The sequence below is a fragment of the Glandiceps talaboti genome, chromosome 9 (genome assembly GCF_964340395.1).
Source record: "Glandiceps talaboti chromosome 9, keGlaTala1.1, whole genome shotgun sequence".
In the NCBI taxonomy this organism is placed as follows: Eukaryota; Metazoa; Hemichordata; class Enteropneusta; family Spengelidae; genus Glandiceps; species Glandiceps talaboti.
Window position 1 is genome coordinate 23123047 of NC_135557.1, and position 18809 is coordinate 23141855.

The 18809-nt window shown below is 35.5% G+C and overlaps 1 protein-coding gene across 1 annotated transcript; it reads right to left on the reverse strand.

The window, feature by feature from the left end:
- Nucleotides 1–2083: 2083 nt before the first annotated feature.
- Nucleotides 2084–18120, reverse strand: LOC144440125 (fibroblast growth factor receptor-like). The gene is made up of 14 exons (XM_078129388.1): nucleotides 17877–18120; nucleotides 16941–17177; nucleotides 7816–8109; nucleotides 6898–7215; nucleotides 6385–6509; nucleotides 5947–6000; nucleotides 5377–5587; nucleotides 4786–4899; nucleotides 4241–4428; nucleotides 3970–4092; nucleotides 3567–3678; nucleotides 2988–3084; nucleotides 2459–2558; nucleotides 2084–2215 (listed from the first exon to the last, which is right to left on the reverse strand). The coding sequence occupies exons 1-14, from the start codon at nucleotides 17995–17997 to the stop codon at nucleotides 2147–2149; spliced, it is 2163 nt and encodes a 720-aa protein (XP_077985514.1). The 5' UTR covers nucleotides 17998–18120; the 3' UTR covers nucleotides 2084–2146.
- Between the last annotated feature and the right edge of the window lie 689 nt (nucleotides 18121–18809).

The following is an 18809-nucleotide window of genomic DNA, read 5'->3' on the forward strand; positions in this document are numbered from 1 at the left end:
GAGGGAAGCAAGATAATATAAACTACGGTATAAATTATTTCTGTATAAATTACATAAATACCAAGATACATTGTACATCTTTCGTAGTTAGTGGAACATGTAATTGGGAACTACACATTTAACAGACATATTTATACCTTCAACTTCATTTTTGTATAGCCGATTTAGGTGACCTAGTCGAGAAGGGAATTTGTATTATGACACGTGGTTTTTGATTACCTGTCAGACAAATTCGGCAGCAGCACGATATATTACAGCCAAACAAACAAACAGCCGGATTAACATATTGATACATTGATATTAAAGTGCCGTGTATGTAGTTTACAAGGTCAAACTATGTATAAGGCACTCTAATATAAATGTATATATGCATGTGTGCCTTACTGATTGCATGGATTGAGAGTATTCTTTTATGATTCGATACTTTCTCGTTCATGTAATGTTTTGAATGTGATGAGATGTTCTGTCTCTAGTGGTCAGATTTGTTTATCTTGAATGTCACTGAACTGAAAACATGGAAATCAAGTCAAAACAGTTTTTCAAAGAAACACTTTATTTAAGAACTGACTATTACATTTATAGTTAATAATATGTGTATATTTAGTATTAACAGCCTATATAATTAAGTATAACAAAATCTAAACTGATCTTCCTGTACTTAAATACAGATCTTGTTAAATGTTATCAGTTGGTAAGATTCATCAATTGCAAAGTGTCCGATGATCTTCGATAAAACCGCCATGCTATGTTAATACAGTCAGTGAGTCACGGATACCAAAAATATTCATAAGTGTAAAAGCACATGTCATACTTAATCATATTTATCTATTCCATGTATGTATCGTCTGTATATTACAAATTGGCAAATATATACCATTGGAAGTTAATTCACTCCGTACTTATGAGTTGAGTTGCCTTGGTACAAAATAATGGATGCCACATGTACAGTGTTTTCAGCTGTGTCCATCAAGACTATTTCGTGCTATTATACAGCGATGACGTAAGTGGATATACAATCACTAACTATTAGAACACTAACTGAATAATATGAACAAAAAGGTACCTTATCTGATAAACATATAGTCATGCTGTCAATTGATATGAGTTATCTAGATTTTTTTCTACATGGATACAAGGACGTCCTCTACGTCCGATGTTTCCAGCTGTTACTAGGGGTTTTAATTCTCTATGTAATACTTATGTGATTTGTCTACACACACATGTATGGATAAAATAGGCGTCATTTTCGTCCAATGTTTAATATATGTCTCACAAGACAACATATTATTATAAGGCAATAGGTAATTGGTGGACATACAAGTATTATAAATATTCATAAACTAACACAATAAGTAAACTGAAGGTGTACTGTATATTCTAATATATGTATATTTGTCTGTTTGCAGTCGGAATTTCTCAGTTTATCAACAGTATACTGTGTATGCATTTGTTAAAAATTTAATATGTATGTATAGTTATGTCGTCAATTACTTTGACACGTGCTTTTCGCATGTTTATCTAAAATGAATGTAAATGTAAATATTAGTATATATGAAATTAAACACAACTGTATATATTGCCAGCTAAGCAAAGTGAATACATATGCAGTGTAAGTATAACTTATTTTGAAATAATACTTACGAGCAATTGATTTTACTATTTTACACTGAATCTTTAAAAGGTATTCTCCCATCATTCAATTCGTCAACAATTAATTATATATCTAAATTTGAATAAAACATGACTTTATCCTAGAGCAGTAAATACTATATTCCTTAAGAACCCCTCTTTTTTTTTATAAAAATAGCAAAATGATATGGCAAATAGCATTCATTGTTATGATCTCACTCATCCTGGATATGTACCTTATAATTTGCAAAGTGTTGATAGTTAGATTGTTGTAACTCTATTCCGTGCTTCCTACATTTCCTAATTCTGTGTCGTTAAGATTAATGAGAGAGAGAGAGAGAGAGAGAGAGAGAGAGAGAGCGAGAGAGAGAGAGAGAGAGAGAGAGAGAGAGAGAGAGAGAGAGAGAGAGAGAGAGAGAGAGAGAGAGAGAGAGAGAGAGCACCAGCCAGACAGACACAGACGTGAAGGATGGCTACTAGATACAAAACTACAGAAGCAGCACATCGTCTAAATTAGCTAACACCGTTCACCATCGTAGTTCGCGCCCTCAGCGTCAAACACAGCTTCTGTTAAGTCAATGTACACCTGGAATATAAACAGGAAACAGGTAAAGTCATAATGAATGTAAATATAATTTTACTCAAATGATGTAGATGTTTACTTTTGGTTCACTCTGTGAGGCGCCGTGGTTATATTTATTAGCAATATTTATTAAACTGAATAGGCTAATGTATATAGCCAGGTACATGCATGGGAATACATTTTTGAAAGAAAAAAAATTTCAAACAAAAACCATGAAGAAATGACGTAAAAATTAAGTTGGAATACCTTTCCATCATTCACAAATATTTTCAATTGTCTAGTCAATTCAACAAACTTGGGTCGCGTTTTAGGGTCTTCCTTCCAACAGTTTGTCATGATGGCATATCTAAAAACAAATACATACATAAACAAATAATCAATGGACAGTGACATTTATGACGGACAAGTCAACAAAGTAACATAATGGCATTGTCGTAGTCGCTCATCAGAGAGCTAGATAAAGACTTTTACAAACTAAGGTGTCGTGAATAAACAGAGTCTCGGCCTGGAAGCAAAGTATATTTGTTTCTATTATTTTTTCATATTTGATTAAGATTTTTTCTGACAGGTGTCCATGTAATCATACAGTTCTGTCTTGATTTATTATAAATCATAACGTATTGATTTATTTATAAATCAAGACAAAATTATATTATTACATGGACACCTGTTAAGAAATATCCCAATCAAATATGAAAAATAATAACATATGTTTTGAAAAAATGAAGTGAACAAGAGAAGATTATACAAAATACAAAAATTAAATTAAACTAACAGTTCATCTTTACACTGTGGTGGTTTAGGCATTCGATATCCTTCCTTTAGAGACTCTATCACTTCCTGACCTGACATACCTGGGTAGGGACGGTAACCTGTTATAAAATATAAAACAAATATTTTAATTTAGTAATCGTCACAATCACCATAGTCATCATCACCATCCTCATCACCTCCGCCGCCGCCACCTTTACCACCACCACCACCACCATCATCATCAGATATCATCATGATAGTCGTAACCAACATGACTATTATCACTACAGTCTTCATTCTCATCCACACACATAACTATCATCCTCACCAACAATAATGAAAGTACTCTCTTGATAATATGTTTACTTTAATTTGAACAACAGTGACAACAAAAACAACAACAGCAACAGCAGCAATAACAACAAAACAACAACAACAACACCACCAACAACAACAACAATAACAATAACAACAACAACGGTGACGACGACAACAACAGCACCAACAACAAGTTAGTACTACTTCCACATCACCTCGCGGATCGACTAAATGATGTAGGATAGATGGATTCAAGTTTGTATTTAATTAATATAGTGTTTACCCATAGTAACTATCTCCCATAACAAGGCGCCATAAGACCAAACATCACTCTGAGTTGTATAGATATCGTCAACGAGTGATTCAATCGCCATCCAACGAATTGGTAGTTTTCCCTGTAAAAATATAAAACTTTCTATTGAAGTGAACCTGGTATACAGCAAAACATCACAAAAACAAAACACTCTAGATCAAGACGTATGTGTATCAGTACATCGATCTCTTTGGCAGGTAGTATGAAATGTCGCCCTCATTGATGACAACTGACAACATTTTGACTCCTGTCTGACTTCAATCCATGTCAAGTTGTTTATCCAGCCGTTAACGTGTTTGATATACCATTTGTTACACTGACCTGTGATAACCTGACAGAGTACACATACATTTCCTTTGCATTGTTAACATACCTGTGTTTTACGTTCATACTGGTGTTTGTCGACGACATCTCGTGCTAGTCCAAAGTCTCCAACCTTACATACATTGTGCTCGTTGATAAGGATATTACGAGCAGCCAGATCACTGTGTACACACTGAAGGACAAGTATTTCATAGTTGTTAATAAAATTACCTTGCTCATTTCTGAGCACAACACAGTGACTTGACAGAAAACAATATGCTGGTGTATGTTGTTGTTGTTTTTATTCAGCTCTCATATCAAGTGTTGTTTTGCATCCATACCTGTTTTTTTGACAGAAACTCCATTCCCATGGCAACGTCATACGCAAATGTCAGAAGGTCACGTTCGGTCAGAGTCCTACTGCGTTGATGTAGATTGGCATATGTGGATCCATGGGTGGGTCTATTCTCTCTCAGATAGTTCTGTAAATTACCCTTGCACATGTACTCCAGTATGACATAGATTGGTCCTATGGTGAAATCAAACTAAAACCATTTTAAAGTGAATGGCCCTCAGTGTTATCCTCTTCTCTAAATAGAGTGTATTTTTCATTGTTCGTTATACTTTAGAGTTCACACTTTCAGATAAAAGTAACAAGTGTCAATTATTTTCTATAACTGGAATGTTGAATAAGAAAGGTATTTTTTTCAAATTGTTTTTTTTAATTGAAATAGTCATAGTGAAAAATCCTTATGACTACCAACTGAATTTGTTAGAGATATATCACAGCTTTAGATGTACATATACAAATGTACCTTGTAGTTTACATGAATTGGATGGTTGTAGCTATATAAGTTAGAGGTGTTATATTGGTTTTATAACCTACCTGGTTCCTGTGTACAACATCCAAGTAAAGATACAACATTTGGATGATTACTGATTGTTCTCAACAAGTCCAATTCTTTGAGGAGGTCACATCTGTCAGATTCATTGGTGTTATCTACAAGGAAATGGAAAACTAAGTAAAGTAAAGATAATCTCCTATCCATCTATCCTACTGTATGTCTTCTGCCAGTGTGTCGTGCTCTGTCTGTCTGTCTGTCTGTCTGTCTGTCTGTCTCTGTTGCTTTCTGTCATTGTCTCTCTGTCTGTCTCTGTCTGTCTCTCTTTCTCTATGTCTCTGTCTCTGTCTCCCACCTCTCTCTCTCTCTCTCTCTCTCTCTATCTCTCTTTCTCTCTCTCTCTCTCTCTCTCTCTCTCTCTCTCTCTCTCTCTCTCTCTCTCTCTCTCTCTCTCTCTCTCTCTCTCTCTCTCTCTCTCCTCCATCCCTCCACTAATATAGCTCATTCGGCTCTTTTATTTCATTTCATTTATGTTTATGACATTTTCTCGAAATTCTCTTTAGTGTGTAGTCTATGTCTCTCTTTATTGAAATGGGGTAATATTGTTAGTTTGTATAATAAGAAATATGGCAAACCTTTTAACATCTTAACAGCTACGACTGTCATTCCATCCTTACTAGCAATATTCCAGGCTTCACCTTTGACAACTTTACCAAAGTCACCTTCACAGATTAGGTCTCGTAGACAAAGGGATTCACGAAGGACTTCACGTCCTCGTTGAACAAGTCCTGTGTAAATATGTTTATCTCGTTGAGGACTTAGTACCATGTATTCATGTGAAGGGTCCTGAAAGTAGACAGGAAAATATATTTGCTAATGAAGTATCACTCCGTCCACATTCTAATAGTTTGGACTTTGTTCCAACACAACCCGTTCCCAACATTTACCTGTCTTCTGTCTTCTACACCCAACTATGTACAATATTATATCTAACATGAATTATACCATAGTTTTTCAATTAAAACACTGATGATGACAAACTAAACGTTCAGTAAGGCATAGAAATGCGAACGAAGGAGAAGGAGGTGGTAATCATACGCATTGTATTCATGTATTGATTGATTGTTGAATATCTAACTGATTAACGACTAAAGAAAGCTCTTTTACGACCTTATTTCACTGATTCGTGTGGGTCACACACTTACCTCATTGACATTATCCATAGCTTCGTTGGCATGGTTACTATCACCTTGTTGCACCTACAATAAAAGCAATGATCACAGACATTCACAATGCTGCTGTACTTAGGTTTTATATATAATTATTAACCCCATAAATAAAAACAGAATTGCATAGAACCGTTGACATGGATAGAGCCAGCCAGACAGATGTACATGATATACACAAGAACCACAAGTAAAACTCGTTTGCTAGTAAATATAAAAGGAAGACGCCAGCATAGAAATAAACTTTATTCCGTATAACACTCAAATCCATGAAACCATCGGTCTATATCATTAAACCATTGTTTTAAAACCGCCATAGTAGAACATGCCATACCAGGTCATTCCTTTATATTTTTACAGAATAACACATCTTATTCTGTTAAGATAAATATTGCTATATATTAGTACCTTACTAACGTTTTTAGGTTGTCTTCTATTCCACCAAAAGAAATAAAGGAACGCTTCCACAGCAGCCACAATAATTAGAGTAAACAGAATCGTCAGAAATATAGTAAGACCAGTGGGGCAAGAACAAGGAGTACCTGGATAGGAAATAACAACGGTATACAATAATAAAATACAGCTATTTTAATCATGAACAAATTATGAATATTGTTTGAGAAAAGACAATATATTATTAGAATGGTAATATTTTGTTAATTCTATATTAAACTTGACCTTAATTTTTTAAAGCGTATCAGATTTTGATACGTATCAGATTTTGATTTGAAGACATGATAAAGGGTACTTCTATTCATACATCATCTCTGTAACATTCTTCTGAATCAGTTCGAGTGTCACGTGTGCTATCATCAACCTTAGTTACAGGCTAACATGTTTATTCAAACTATTGGGAGTAAGGAAAAGACCAATAATTAGCAAAAAATATAATATAATATAAAATAATATAATGGTTTATTTTATTCTTACATGTAACCTGGGTTATTTCCTTCAATTCCATTGTCTTACTATCATCTTCACGAATACCATTATTTGCAACACATGTATACTCTCCTAAATCACTTGACTGGACATTAATTACCATAAGTGTACTAGACACTGTGGAGTCAGGATCAATAACCTTAGTGTAAATCTGAAAGTTATTATCTTCTTCTGTTATAGTGACATTGTTATCATACCACGTGATATTGGCGATGGGATATGCATCTGCCATACATTCTATTGATTTGGATACATCTAGGCATGTTTCTATGACGTCTGTTTCATTTGTGTAGATTTTAGGAGGATCTGACAATAGATAAATATATCATGTATGTCAAGATATGCATTGTGTTATAAGTAGGTTACAAGTAAAGGACAATAGAGAGATGTTGGAATGGTGCAATGTACTGTGATAGCTGGTGCGTTGGTGACGACTATGAAGAAATCCTTACATACCCGTTTATTCAGAGAGAGAGAGAGAGAGAGAGAGAGAGAGAGAGAGAGAGAGAGAGAGAGAGAGAGAGAGAGAGAGAGAGAGAGAGAGAGAGAGAGAGAGAGAGAGAGAGAGAGAGAGAGAGAGAGAGAAGGAGGGCTACTAAATACAAAACTACAGAAGTAGCACATCATCTAAAATAGCTAACACCTTTCACCATCGTAGTCCGAGTTTAGATTACTATATTTTACGTGTATATGCCGTGGCACGGTCTACTTTACGTATTTGTTAGATAAATGTCAACACACGAGATAATCGGACATTAATGAGACAGGTATACTTTGTGAGTTAAATTGACAGCTTTGGTTGTGGATGGATATGGAGGTCGAATGCTGTAGTAAGGCTTGAGGTGGGGTTGGAGATAATAGACTAGAGTATACAGACATAAATAAGAACACACTCATTGTACTTACAGTAAACAATTATCTCCATTTCATCAGTTGATGAATCTTCAGTGGAATCATAAAATCGTGTGGTTGCATAACATCTATATGTCCCATTTTGTGAGCGGTTTATATCGTTGATAATATGCACCAATGCCCCCGCATTGGTAGAGTTCAGTTTTATTTCACTATTTCCATCAGAGAAATACAGTTCTAATCTGTAAGGATCTGGATTTCCATCGTATGACGAACAACTAATTGTGACTTCATCACCTTCGATGACATCTTCATTATGTAGTGTTGACAAATCGACTGTAGAGAGATCTGAAAGTTTAACATAAAAGAAAGTTTGTTTAAAATGTGTTAAATAAACTATAATAATACTGGTAAAAACTCGGTTACTTATTTACTTGTGTGCGTCGGAATAAACTTGTAATGTTTTGCTGGCATATATTGTTTTACCTTGAGAGGTTGGAGATACCACATTGTGCTAGTAATATCACGTTGTTTTTTTAACAAACAGTGGATATGGTTTAAAAGAAATAACAAAATGGCATTAGTGTTTACCATTGTTGTTATACATATACAAAAATACTGTATGAAGTACATTGTTCTTAGAATTGTATATTATACAGATGTACACAGATGCTCACATGAGCTTCTGTGTATCTATAATATATTTACAAGGGGTATGGCTAATGACGTAATATACACCATGGAGTCGCCAGGGGACTACATTAATATTTGATATCCCTGCTAATGCTGAGTACTCACTAAGTACTCAACATCGCCAATAAATGTCAGTACGTTGATGACACCATTTACACGATGTACCATGACATTCTATAAAACAGTGAAGTGTCATCACTTTAGAACACAATGATTTGAACAACATTGTACTGATATATAAGTATATCATTACAGAAATAATCAACATCATAATTGTATACTGTAGATCTACAATATACATTAGCATGTTGTAGTGAGTAGGTGAATCACTAATAATAATTGTTACATGTAGGCGTGACGTTATGATGTCTCACCACTGTATACATATTTATAGTATAGTGGTCCGAATGGTGACCAAATAAAGACACATTTAATCAAAACGCGGGTACACATACACTGTTTATTTATACACGTATCCATATTCAATAACAATATACATACAAAACAAATTGTGTCTTTGTACAGATGTAATTACTTGAGGAAAGAAAATCATCTTAAAGAAAATTCACTGATTTCACAGGAAGAATGCATGGAATATATAAGAAAATATTATATAAATTCGACAAGTAACTTCTCAGCAATAACACTGCTTCTTTATTTCTCCATGGCTCAGGGAGGCTTGATAGGGCAGTCGATTTCCACTATGATATTAAGTTTTTTTGTGCTGCAAAATAATAATGTGATGATACGAATTAAGTAATTTCTTTATCCATAGATGTTACTTTTTTTAAAAGATGCCTTTTATAGCATATTTGTTGACAGTTTAGCAGTCCCATACAATATGTGAACATGTTTAATCATTTTGTTAAGACTTATTGATACGTCATATGGGGAGACTGCATGGTACTAGTCCATGTATAGCCAAGTTACTGATACAATCAAATACTGGTAAGGAAAATGTGTGCTAGCTTTTGACACTTACTAAACTACCTTTCAATAGTTGTGATAACTATCATGTAGGAAACAAATTTATTGTGATAAAATTGTTTCATCGTAACCTCTGACATCAATTGGCTCAGCCATGAAGTTACTTGATATCAACATCGACCCGTCATGTGTTTGAACCAATGCCAGTTTATTTCCTGATGTGTACATGGGGGTGGAAATAGAAAACAAATATGGCGAATGAGTTTGATTTCATCATATGCTTACACAGTATTCACACGACTGCCCCTTTCATCGCATGTAGCACTGTTATATCGCTGAATGCGATAATTGTTTTAACTAATAAGCGTTCGTGCTGATCAGTTTACAAAAAGTTGTTTGCAAGTACCATTTGAAAATACAAAATGCATTTCAAAGATATTTCATGAATACGTTTGCTTATTGCCCAGTTTCCTAGACCCTGTATTATAGTGTATATGCATTTGCTGCATTGTTCTCAAAATATACTGTACACAAACATCGTTATTAAACACATGTGTAACTCAGAGCGAAAGCACACAATTACAAACGTGTGGTAAGTATACTACTCCGTTTTCAATAGTGAGTTATGTGTTACAGATAAGTTTACAACAATTCGGAATCGAACGTAATTTTTTTAAAGCCTTACCTTAAGTTTCCAAACCTTACTACACACTTTGGCATATGTGTCGACCCGGAAGTAAGCAAATGTGCACGTGGAGATAACACATTACGCTTCCTTCTTGAAATGACGTTGATGAACCCCTAAGCTACTTCAGTTCTTTCGAAGGGACAAGGAACATGGCAGAGGCTCGAGAATAATTTAGATCGTCAATACAACCTTGTATTCTTAAAGTAGCAATGGCCATGGCCTTGTATTTAAATCCAACTGAACACTGGTAACGGGTTGAGTTGCCTTATTACTTTGATTGAATCAACACGATTACCAAATCACTGACTGACCAATAAGCAAGCGTATATGACCACATAGGAGGAAATTGAAGAGTTTACTTTTTTGGGGGTGAAGTCGATATAACTGATTTAATGCTTAAGAATGTGGAAGAAGGAAAATTGTGCACACTGAAAACACCTGCTTGACAACAGGGACGTTATCCAATCTTCCTCTGTTGATCGATTTGAAAATCATCATGCTGTGTATGTAACATTTGTATGTGTAGTCAGATTATGAAGCGCCCTCAACTTCATTCTTTGCAGAAATTGTGTGTAAGAAGTAGACATAAAACATGCAAACCATTTATGGTACCATATGTGTGAGTAAAATAATTGTATATGACTTATCATAGAAATGACAATAAAATAACAAATACATCTCCCTAGTATATAAATTTACATGGACGAGTACATCCTCTCTGGTTGATATTCTTGTTTAATATAATACTATTCAACATGAACGACGATGTCAATTATGCCTCCACTGCGCCAAAAAGAATCCTGACTTGTAGGTAAATTGTAGGTAAATATAAATCTAGTAAAACACTATATTACAAGTGGGCAAGTTTTCTAATTGTGTTAATATAGGCCAATGTACTATAATGATAATACTTATAATAATTTCACATAATAATCTAAACTGTTCTACTCTTCGAGGATTAAGAGATTAATATGCAGCGTGTACTTTTTATTTCAGACACTACATATTACCAACACTACAATGTACAAATCATCACATCTCATCAGATTACAGTTTATATTATACACTAGGTATGACCACCTACAGTTTTCTAACATACCAGTGGCTTTACTAGTAATGCCACCATACCAATGTTGAGCACACTAAAACTTACAATAGCTTTAGCTTTTCGAAGCTGTGAAATTTTACCTAAAAGACTATGAATAAACTAAATATTGCCTTCAAAGTTAACAGAGCCAAAACCTCCAGGTCTGCTATGGGGGAGACCCCCTTGGACTCCCTCATTCCCGAAGGAATGGGAGGCACTACGTCAATCAGCAATCAGATGCGTCAATCCTCCCCGTTTCAAGCTTGGAAATTATTGCCTAAAAGCGTCTAAATATCCTAAAAATGGCTTTTAAAAAAGAGGAGTAAAAAATCCAAAGGAGTGATCCCCTAGAACACTTTACGATAGATGTAGATATTCCCATCTCAAGCTTTAAACCCCCCCCCCCTTTTATGCTATTAAACTGTTAACCCTGTTTACTCGCTAATTACATGATGATGCTGTCTCATAAAGTATGTCAGACATAGTCAGCCAGTCCACTCTGAGTAACCATATGGTGGAGGAAGGGGAGGGGAGGGGTCATTGTGTGTTTGGAAATAAATGATAGCGGGGTCAGCCTGTCTTCAATTTAAAAGGGAGAGAGGGTTAGGGTCAGTCACATTTCTTCGGTGTGATGGAAAACCGACACCCCCCGCCCGCTGAAACTGACAAATTCCTAAATTGCTGTGGGAAAGACGGACGGATGGACGAAATGAACGAAACAATCGGATACATATTAGATAAAACATAAGGAGTTAAGAAAAGAGACATACTATTCGAGACATAAGTCATTATGAACTTCCAACCTTATGAACCTGCTTCAATACTAAGATGATGGTAAACACATCAAGCTCTGTATCTCACATAAGAAGCAATTTCTCTATAAACTTATCAACATCTCAGTAGTGAATACATAAGTTTTTATCATTGGAGGCGCGACAGTTTTCAAAATTTGGTTAGAAGTACGAAAATGATGTTCAGCAATTGCATTATGCCAGACCCCCCCCCCCCCAATGAATAAAGTTGAGCTTGTGTGACATTGTGTGATCGTCCCTTAATAGATTGTTATTGTGAAAATAGGGACAATTACTTTGCAAAATTTGCTTCATGCAATGTAGATAGTGTAATCACCTTTTACACTTACATAGGCGGAGGGTTATATTTAAGAGACATGAAACTGACGGTTGGTCAATGTGCTTTCGGGGCAGGGTCACATTTTACGCTATACGCTGCATGCGCTTGACACTATCCTGCATTACAGGCCACCTAACCTGAAAACAAGCTAAATGGACATAAACGGGATTGTGACTGACCAGATAAAGCTATGAGGTGAGGGACAGAAAGACTAATAGACAATGAACACAATAATAACTTGTACTTACAGTACACAACCATGTCAATTTCATCAACAACTGAATCCTCACTGGAATCGTAGAACACAGTTGTTGCATAACATCGATATATACCATTCTGTGACCGGGTGACATAGTTGATAGAATATGTTAGTGTCACTGAGTTTGCTGTGTGAAGAACTGTTTCAGTTTTACCATCAGAAAAATACAGTTCTAATTTGTAGGGGTCTGGATTTCCGTCGTGTGACGAACATCGAATAATAACCACGTCGCCTTCCAAGATAACCGCACTTCCTTTATAATTGGTAATAGAAATTACAATTCTTGATAGATCTAAAAGCGTTAAATTTAAAGAAAACTTAAATTAAATTGACGAATGATATACATCTCAATATACCGTATAAATGATTACAATTGTTTTTGCTTTTAGTTATATTCACTATATATTTGCATATAATTTTCTATATTATTTAGCTGAAAGATGTTTATGTACACGATAATAATGAACATTACAACAGGGTTGATGTGAACTCTTCTGAAGGCAACCAAACATAATATTGGTTAAAATGACATGCATGGCATACATGAAATGAAAAACACGTGAAAATGTAAGGCATAGTGTCACACAACACGTTCTGTTACACTTCATAATTGGCTGACCACAGATGACCAGAAAAAATGGACAAAATGCAATTCTGTGAGAGGGAATGTAACCAATATCTAAAGACCAACAACTTTTCACAAACAGTACTAGTGTACAACTACCGCGATACACGTACATAAATCATCACCAGATACGAGAGACCAAGTCTGCCTTCCTAACTCTAATCTTGCTTTGACCCAAGACAATTGAAAGCATGCAGCTACTAAACACTGAAATTCACTACCCTATAAATTGAAGAAAAAAAATAATTACACAACATCTGAATCAAAATCGATACATATTACCTGATTCATCTCTCAAACATTGTTTTTAAACCCTAATATCGAACTATTCATGTTAGATAAATGTACGTGACTAGTTTGAGAATTTTTTGTTGTTGAACAATTGGGCTGAAGTTTATAATTGTAAATTATTATAATTATGTTGTGACTTTTCGTACTTGATAACTAAACGTTGTTTGCAGTTAAACTTTTATACTCGTATTATACCTTAATATTGTATTGTATATTTTTTTTATAATTTAAGGTAATGGATGTGCACGATACTATCTAAAACCAAAACAGCTCTTGGCATAGCCATATGAAAAATATATAACCACTTTCATTATAATTTACACAGTCGTTTTTATTTTAGAAATTGTTATTAAAGACACACAGGTGGACGTCGGATGGATGGGCGGACGGACGGACAGACAGACGGAAAATTAGACAGAAAGACAGATAGATAGACAAACACACACACAGACATACAGGGAGACAGACATCCATCCATACGTACGTACGTACGTACGTACGTACAACAGAGATAGTTAGATACATAGGCCGATAGACAGACGGACAGACAGACAAATAGACTGACAGACTGACAGACAAAACATATTTTGGTCACTTTTTTGAAGAAATCATTATAAACATGTACTGAAAAGGAATACTTACATTGAACATTCATGACGATATTTGCACTGCATGCAACCTCTCGCCAACTACTTTTTGGTAGTGTATAATGTTCCAATCTGCAAGTTATATTTACTCCATTATCTGCTTTTGTCATTTCTCGGGACAATACATTTGTTTTACTACTTTTCCGTGCATACTCTAGGCCATTGCCATACCAAACCAGGTCACCAGGTGCACTAGCAGCAAGGTTTATTTGACACATAAATGTGACATTATCATCTGCAATTACGGTGTATCCTGGGATCACCTCGCACACTGGAGCATTCTCTATGTAAAGAAACAACTATATTTATTATACTTATTATAAGCAATAAACTACATCCTAGGGATTGTATGGGCAGACGTGAAGACGACATATGTATGCACGAACGTGAGCGAGTGTGTATGAATCTATGGGTTATATATATATATATATATATATATATATATATATATATATATATATATATATATATATATATATATATATATATGTGTATATATATATATTCATATGAATGTAAGTGTCTCGCTGGAATATATTAAAATAGCCCTAGATGTGATTGTATCAACGCATTTTGTCATTTTGTTTGTTTGTTTGTTTGTTTGTTTGTTTGTTTGTTTGTTTGTTTGTTTGTTTGTGTGTGTGTTTGTCTGTCTGTCTGTCTGTTTGTGTGTTTGTTTGTTTGTGTGTGTGTTTGTTTGTTTGTTTGTTTGTTTGTTTGTTTCTCTGTCTGTGTCAGTGTCTTTGTGTACGTACGTCTTTGTGTTTGTCAGCATATTGGACGTCAGCATTTTGGCTTGGGCGACTTTCTTTTCTACAGTTGATCAATGATACCGATATGATCGGCCGTGATGATTGCAGACTACATCGATAGACCGTAAAATACCATAATCCAGTTCGAGGCATGCCAACTTTGCCTATATCACGATCATTGTAAAGCTATTTAATAAACTTTAATACTATGATGCATAAACCAATCACATATCTAGCTTAATACAACTAATATCCTGTTGTAATATAATATAATGGTTGATAGCAACCGTTTCACCAATTTAAAGCTTAGTGCACCATAAACATTTTCATCGGGCACTTGCGTATCGGCAAAAAGTTGAATACACAGGAATCTACGCAAATTCACTGTAACTGCAGATCTCGCATATGCGCTTCGTGTACTTAAGTACACGGACATGTATATTAGATACTTTAATCATCCGAAATCTACAGTTCCGTAGTCTAATTAGGCGTATTCTAAAGTTAAGTACTAAGTTGTCTAGTCTCGCTGTCAGACTCGTGACTAACTGTGCCGTATCGCGGCATACATAAACAGATTAGGGACGATAGTCACGAGTCTGACAGCGAGACTATAATTTGTCTTGTTATGCACATTTTAGATTTTACGTTTCCGCGCTGCCATCTCAAATGTCTCTCTGTAGAGTCCATTCTCCAATTGCAAGTGCAGCCAACACATAGATTTGTTGATATCATTAATTGTGTTGTTTCAGACCAAATATGGTGAAGTGTTTAATAGAATTACTCGCTGAAACAGGAGGGTGCCCTCACTCGGTGGTAAATTGGCTTTCAACTTGCTCGCCAGCCCAGGGCCACTTTCCACCCAATAGTAATAATTGTGAATGATTTACTCACTCCCACCGGGAGAGCATTTGTGTTTTCCACTATACCAACAGTTGATTTTACACAACGTGCAACCCCTCCCCACAGTCATGTTTCCCCTCCCACTGCATCAAAATAAGGACTTTTCCGCTGTAATGCTTCCTTGTTTGTTGACCTCCCGTTGCCGATTGGAGAAATTGCCAACCGACTGAAAAATTGCGTAAGAACAGTTTTTAGCAAGAACAGCTTCGTTGACTGCACCTTATTCTCCTCTCACCGCCGATTGATGCCTACCGATGTCTAAATCGCCCATGTCGTGCACGATCGACTCGACTATAAATCTAAAAAAACGTAGGCAGTGTAATGGCCTTCAACTTGGTTTCGCTCAAGTTGTGCAACAAAACGTACACAAAACACCCGTTTGCATTTGATAATTTAGTGTTCTGTGATATGCAAAATTTACAAAAGACCACCTGCACCTTATTACGGCTTTGATTCCCCCCCTCCCCCTTACAATTACAAACTGATCAAAAGACCATCTCTCCTATATGTATCTAAATTTATTCAGGATGATTTTCACAACCATAAAAGGGAGGAATTAGCAAAATTATGTTACTTTTGTGCAAGTCACCAAGTGTATCGTTTTCAAAAACCATGAAACAATATTCCATTAACTGATGTAGCATTCATCTTTCAATTCCTTTTCAATAAAAACACATTTGTTCATCTACTTTGTTATATTTCCAATGCGCTCTCTCTCTCTCTCTCTCTCTCTCTCTCTCTCTCTCTCTCTCTCTCTCTCTCTCTCTCTCTCTCTCTCTCTCTCTCTCAAAAATAAAAACAAATAAATAAATAAATAAATAAAAAAATGAAATAAAATAAATAAATAAATAAATAAAAAATAAAATAAAATAAAAATAAATACATAAATAAATAACGCTTAGTACATTTATGCAGATAATGTAGTTATGTGCAATGTCAATGATAACAGTGCATTACAATATGAAACTACGGTAAGCCAGGAAATATTATTCCAATAATTGCGTAGTATTCACACTCACCGAGGGTCAAATAATTATTTGTCGATTTAACTTTTCAAGCTCGATTGTTTATCACATTTAAAATGTCTAAGGTTCATTCGCGCTAACACAATTGTTTCTTGGCTGTATTTCTTTTTTTCCAGTCAAACATTTGATACTGATTACTAATAATACACTTTACCTATTACGTAGATGTAAGCTCTAGCTCTTGGGACTTCGTACAAATCACCGCATGTATAATAATCATTTTGTTGCATTGTCGCTTTCTTCACATGAAGATGAAAATCGTATGTTACTGGGTCTTCCATGAATTCGTAATCGCCATCGTCGGGTGGTATAAGAGTGGTGCTTGAACCCTTAATCCAAAAGGGAATCTGAGGATTATGTCTAAATGAGCAATTCAACTGTGTAGATTCGCCTAATAACATTAAAGTGTCGACTGGTATTTCGGTGAAATTTGCACTCACATTATTACCTGGACCACTAACTGAAGGGAACTAATATTACATAACATACATTTGGCAGCCGTATTAAATAAATGATATCAATAAAGGTATGCATTTACTGTGTAAGTGATGATTAAGATTTTACCCTAAGAACATAGGAATATACACCAAAAGTGCAATCGCGGCAATCACCACTGTAATCGATAGCCATATATTGGCCGCCATCTTGGATATTTGAAATCTTCACGTATAAATATGCTAGAGATTTTTTCAATCGGATTCTTAAACTGTGGGTGTTACAGATCACGATCAGCCAAAATCAAGTAAACAAACAAATAAACAAACAGCCCATGGACTAATTGAAAGGCGTTTCGACTTGGGTCCTATTATACTGTCAATTGATTTTTGACAAACACGTTGCTTTGCCTTCACCATATAAGTACTAAAGGCAGAACATGTTGTGTTGTTTGCATTATGGTAATGGCTAGGCTGTAGATGAGATTGTGAAGCTTGGAAACTGTGTGTATCGGATGACTGTCACGCTCGGCTGTTGGTACATTCAGATCGATGGCGATCAAGGCTTAATAATAGTCTGATCTGACGAATAGAATTCACACAAGTAGTCTCCTCATTCAATACAGTGTTAACAAATTATTATGTAGTTGACTTACAAATTGTGATCCAAACTACTATACATATTTGTGAGGTCACTCGCTGTAATTTGCTTTCCCTCCAGTGCATTCGTAAGGTCACAGAATCAAACCACATCGAACACCTTTGTTTTGCCACCATGGTCTTCAAAAAACGCGAAAGTCACTTAGGTTTGGGTCAGAATTTACGGCAGGGGTGAGGCTGGGGAGAAAATATTTGGTCAGATTCTATTGTGTAATTCAACCACCACCACCACCACCCACACCCACACGCCGCATTCTGGTGCACTATATCAAAACAACAGTGACAATCGACTTCGTAACAATAGAAGTTTCTTTACAAATATATTTGCGGCGTTGCAAGAAAAAAAATACGCTGGACGATACCCTTTACTTGGAGATACTTAAGTAGGCAGAAGGTTTTTCTTTTACAGTATTGATTCCAGGCGGAAACAGCATCCCTCATGATAGCTAGTGGGGAGGGTATGGAAAGGGTAACTCCTCCCACTGCGAGCAATTTAAAGAAAATACGAACATGTAGGAGGCCATTTAGTGCCATAAGATTTAAAACAATACACATTATTGATAGCCATAGAGTACATGTCTCCAATACCTCAATTTTACTCTCAACACATTCTATACAACTGTACGGCTATTGTCTATTTTAACAGAGATAGAGAGAGAGAGAGAGAGAGAGAGAGAGAGAGAGAGAGAGAGAGAGAGAGAGAGAGAGAGAGAGAGAGAGAGAGAGAGAGAGAGAGAATTCCATTCATTCATTCATTCATTCATTCATTCATTTCTCCTTCCATCCATCCATCCATTAATTCGTTCGTTCATTCATTCATTCATTCATTTCATATTTGTTTCTGTGACACCTCTTCCATTACAATAATTTTGGAATATTTGCTCAGTTTATGAACGACGTTTTGTCGTCACGATTAATTTTCTGTGAAA

Excerpts from the sequence above, each read along its gene's own strand:
- LOC144440125 (XM_078129388.1), bottom strand. The coding sequence starts at position 17,997 with ATGGTGGCAAAACAAAGGTGTTCGATGTGGTTTGATTCTGTGACCTTA. Across the intron at positions 4,093-4,240 it reads AGTTTCTGTCAAAAAAACAG|TGTGTACACAGTGATCTGGC; the intron begins GTATGGATGCAA and ends CTTGTCCTTCAG. Across the intron at positions 3,085-3,566 it reads ATGGGAGATAGTTACTATGG|GTTACCGTCCCTACCCAGGT; the intron begins GTAAACACTATA and ends ATTTTATAACAG.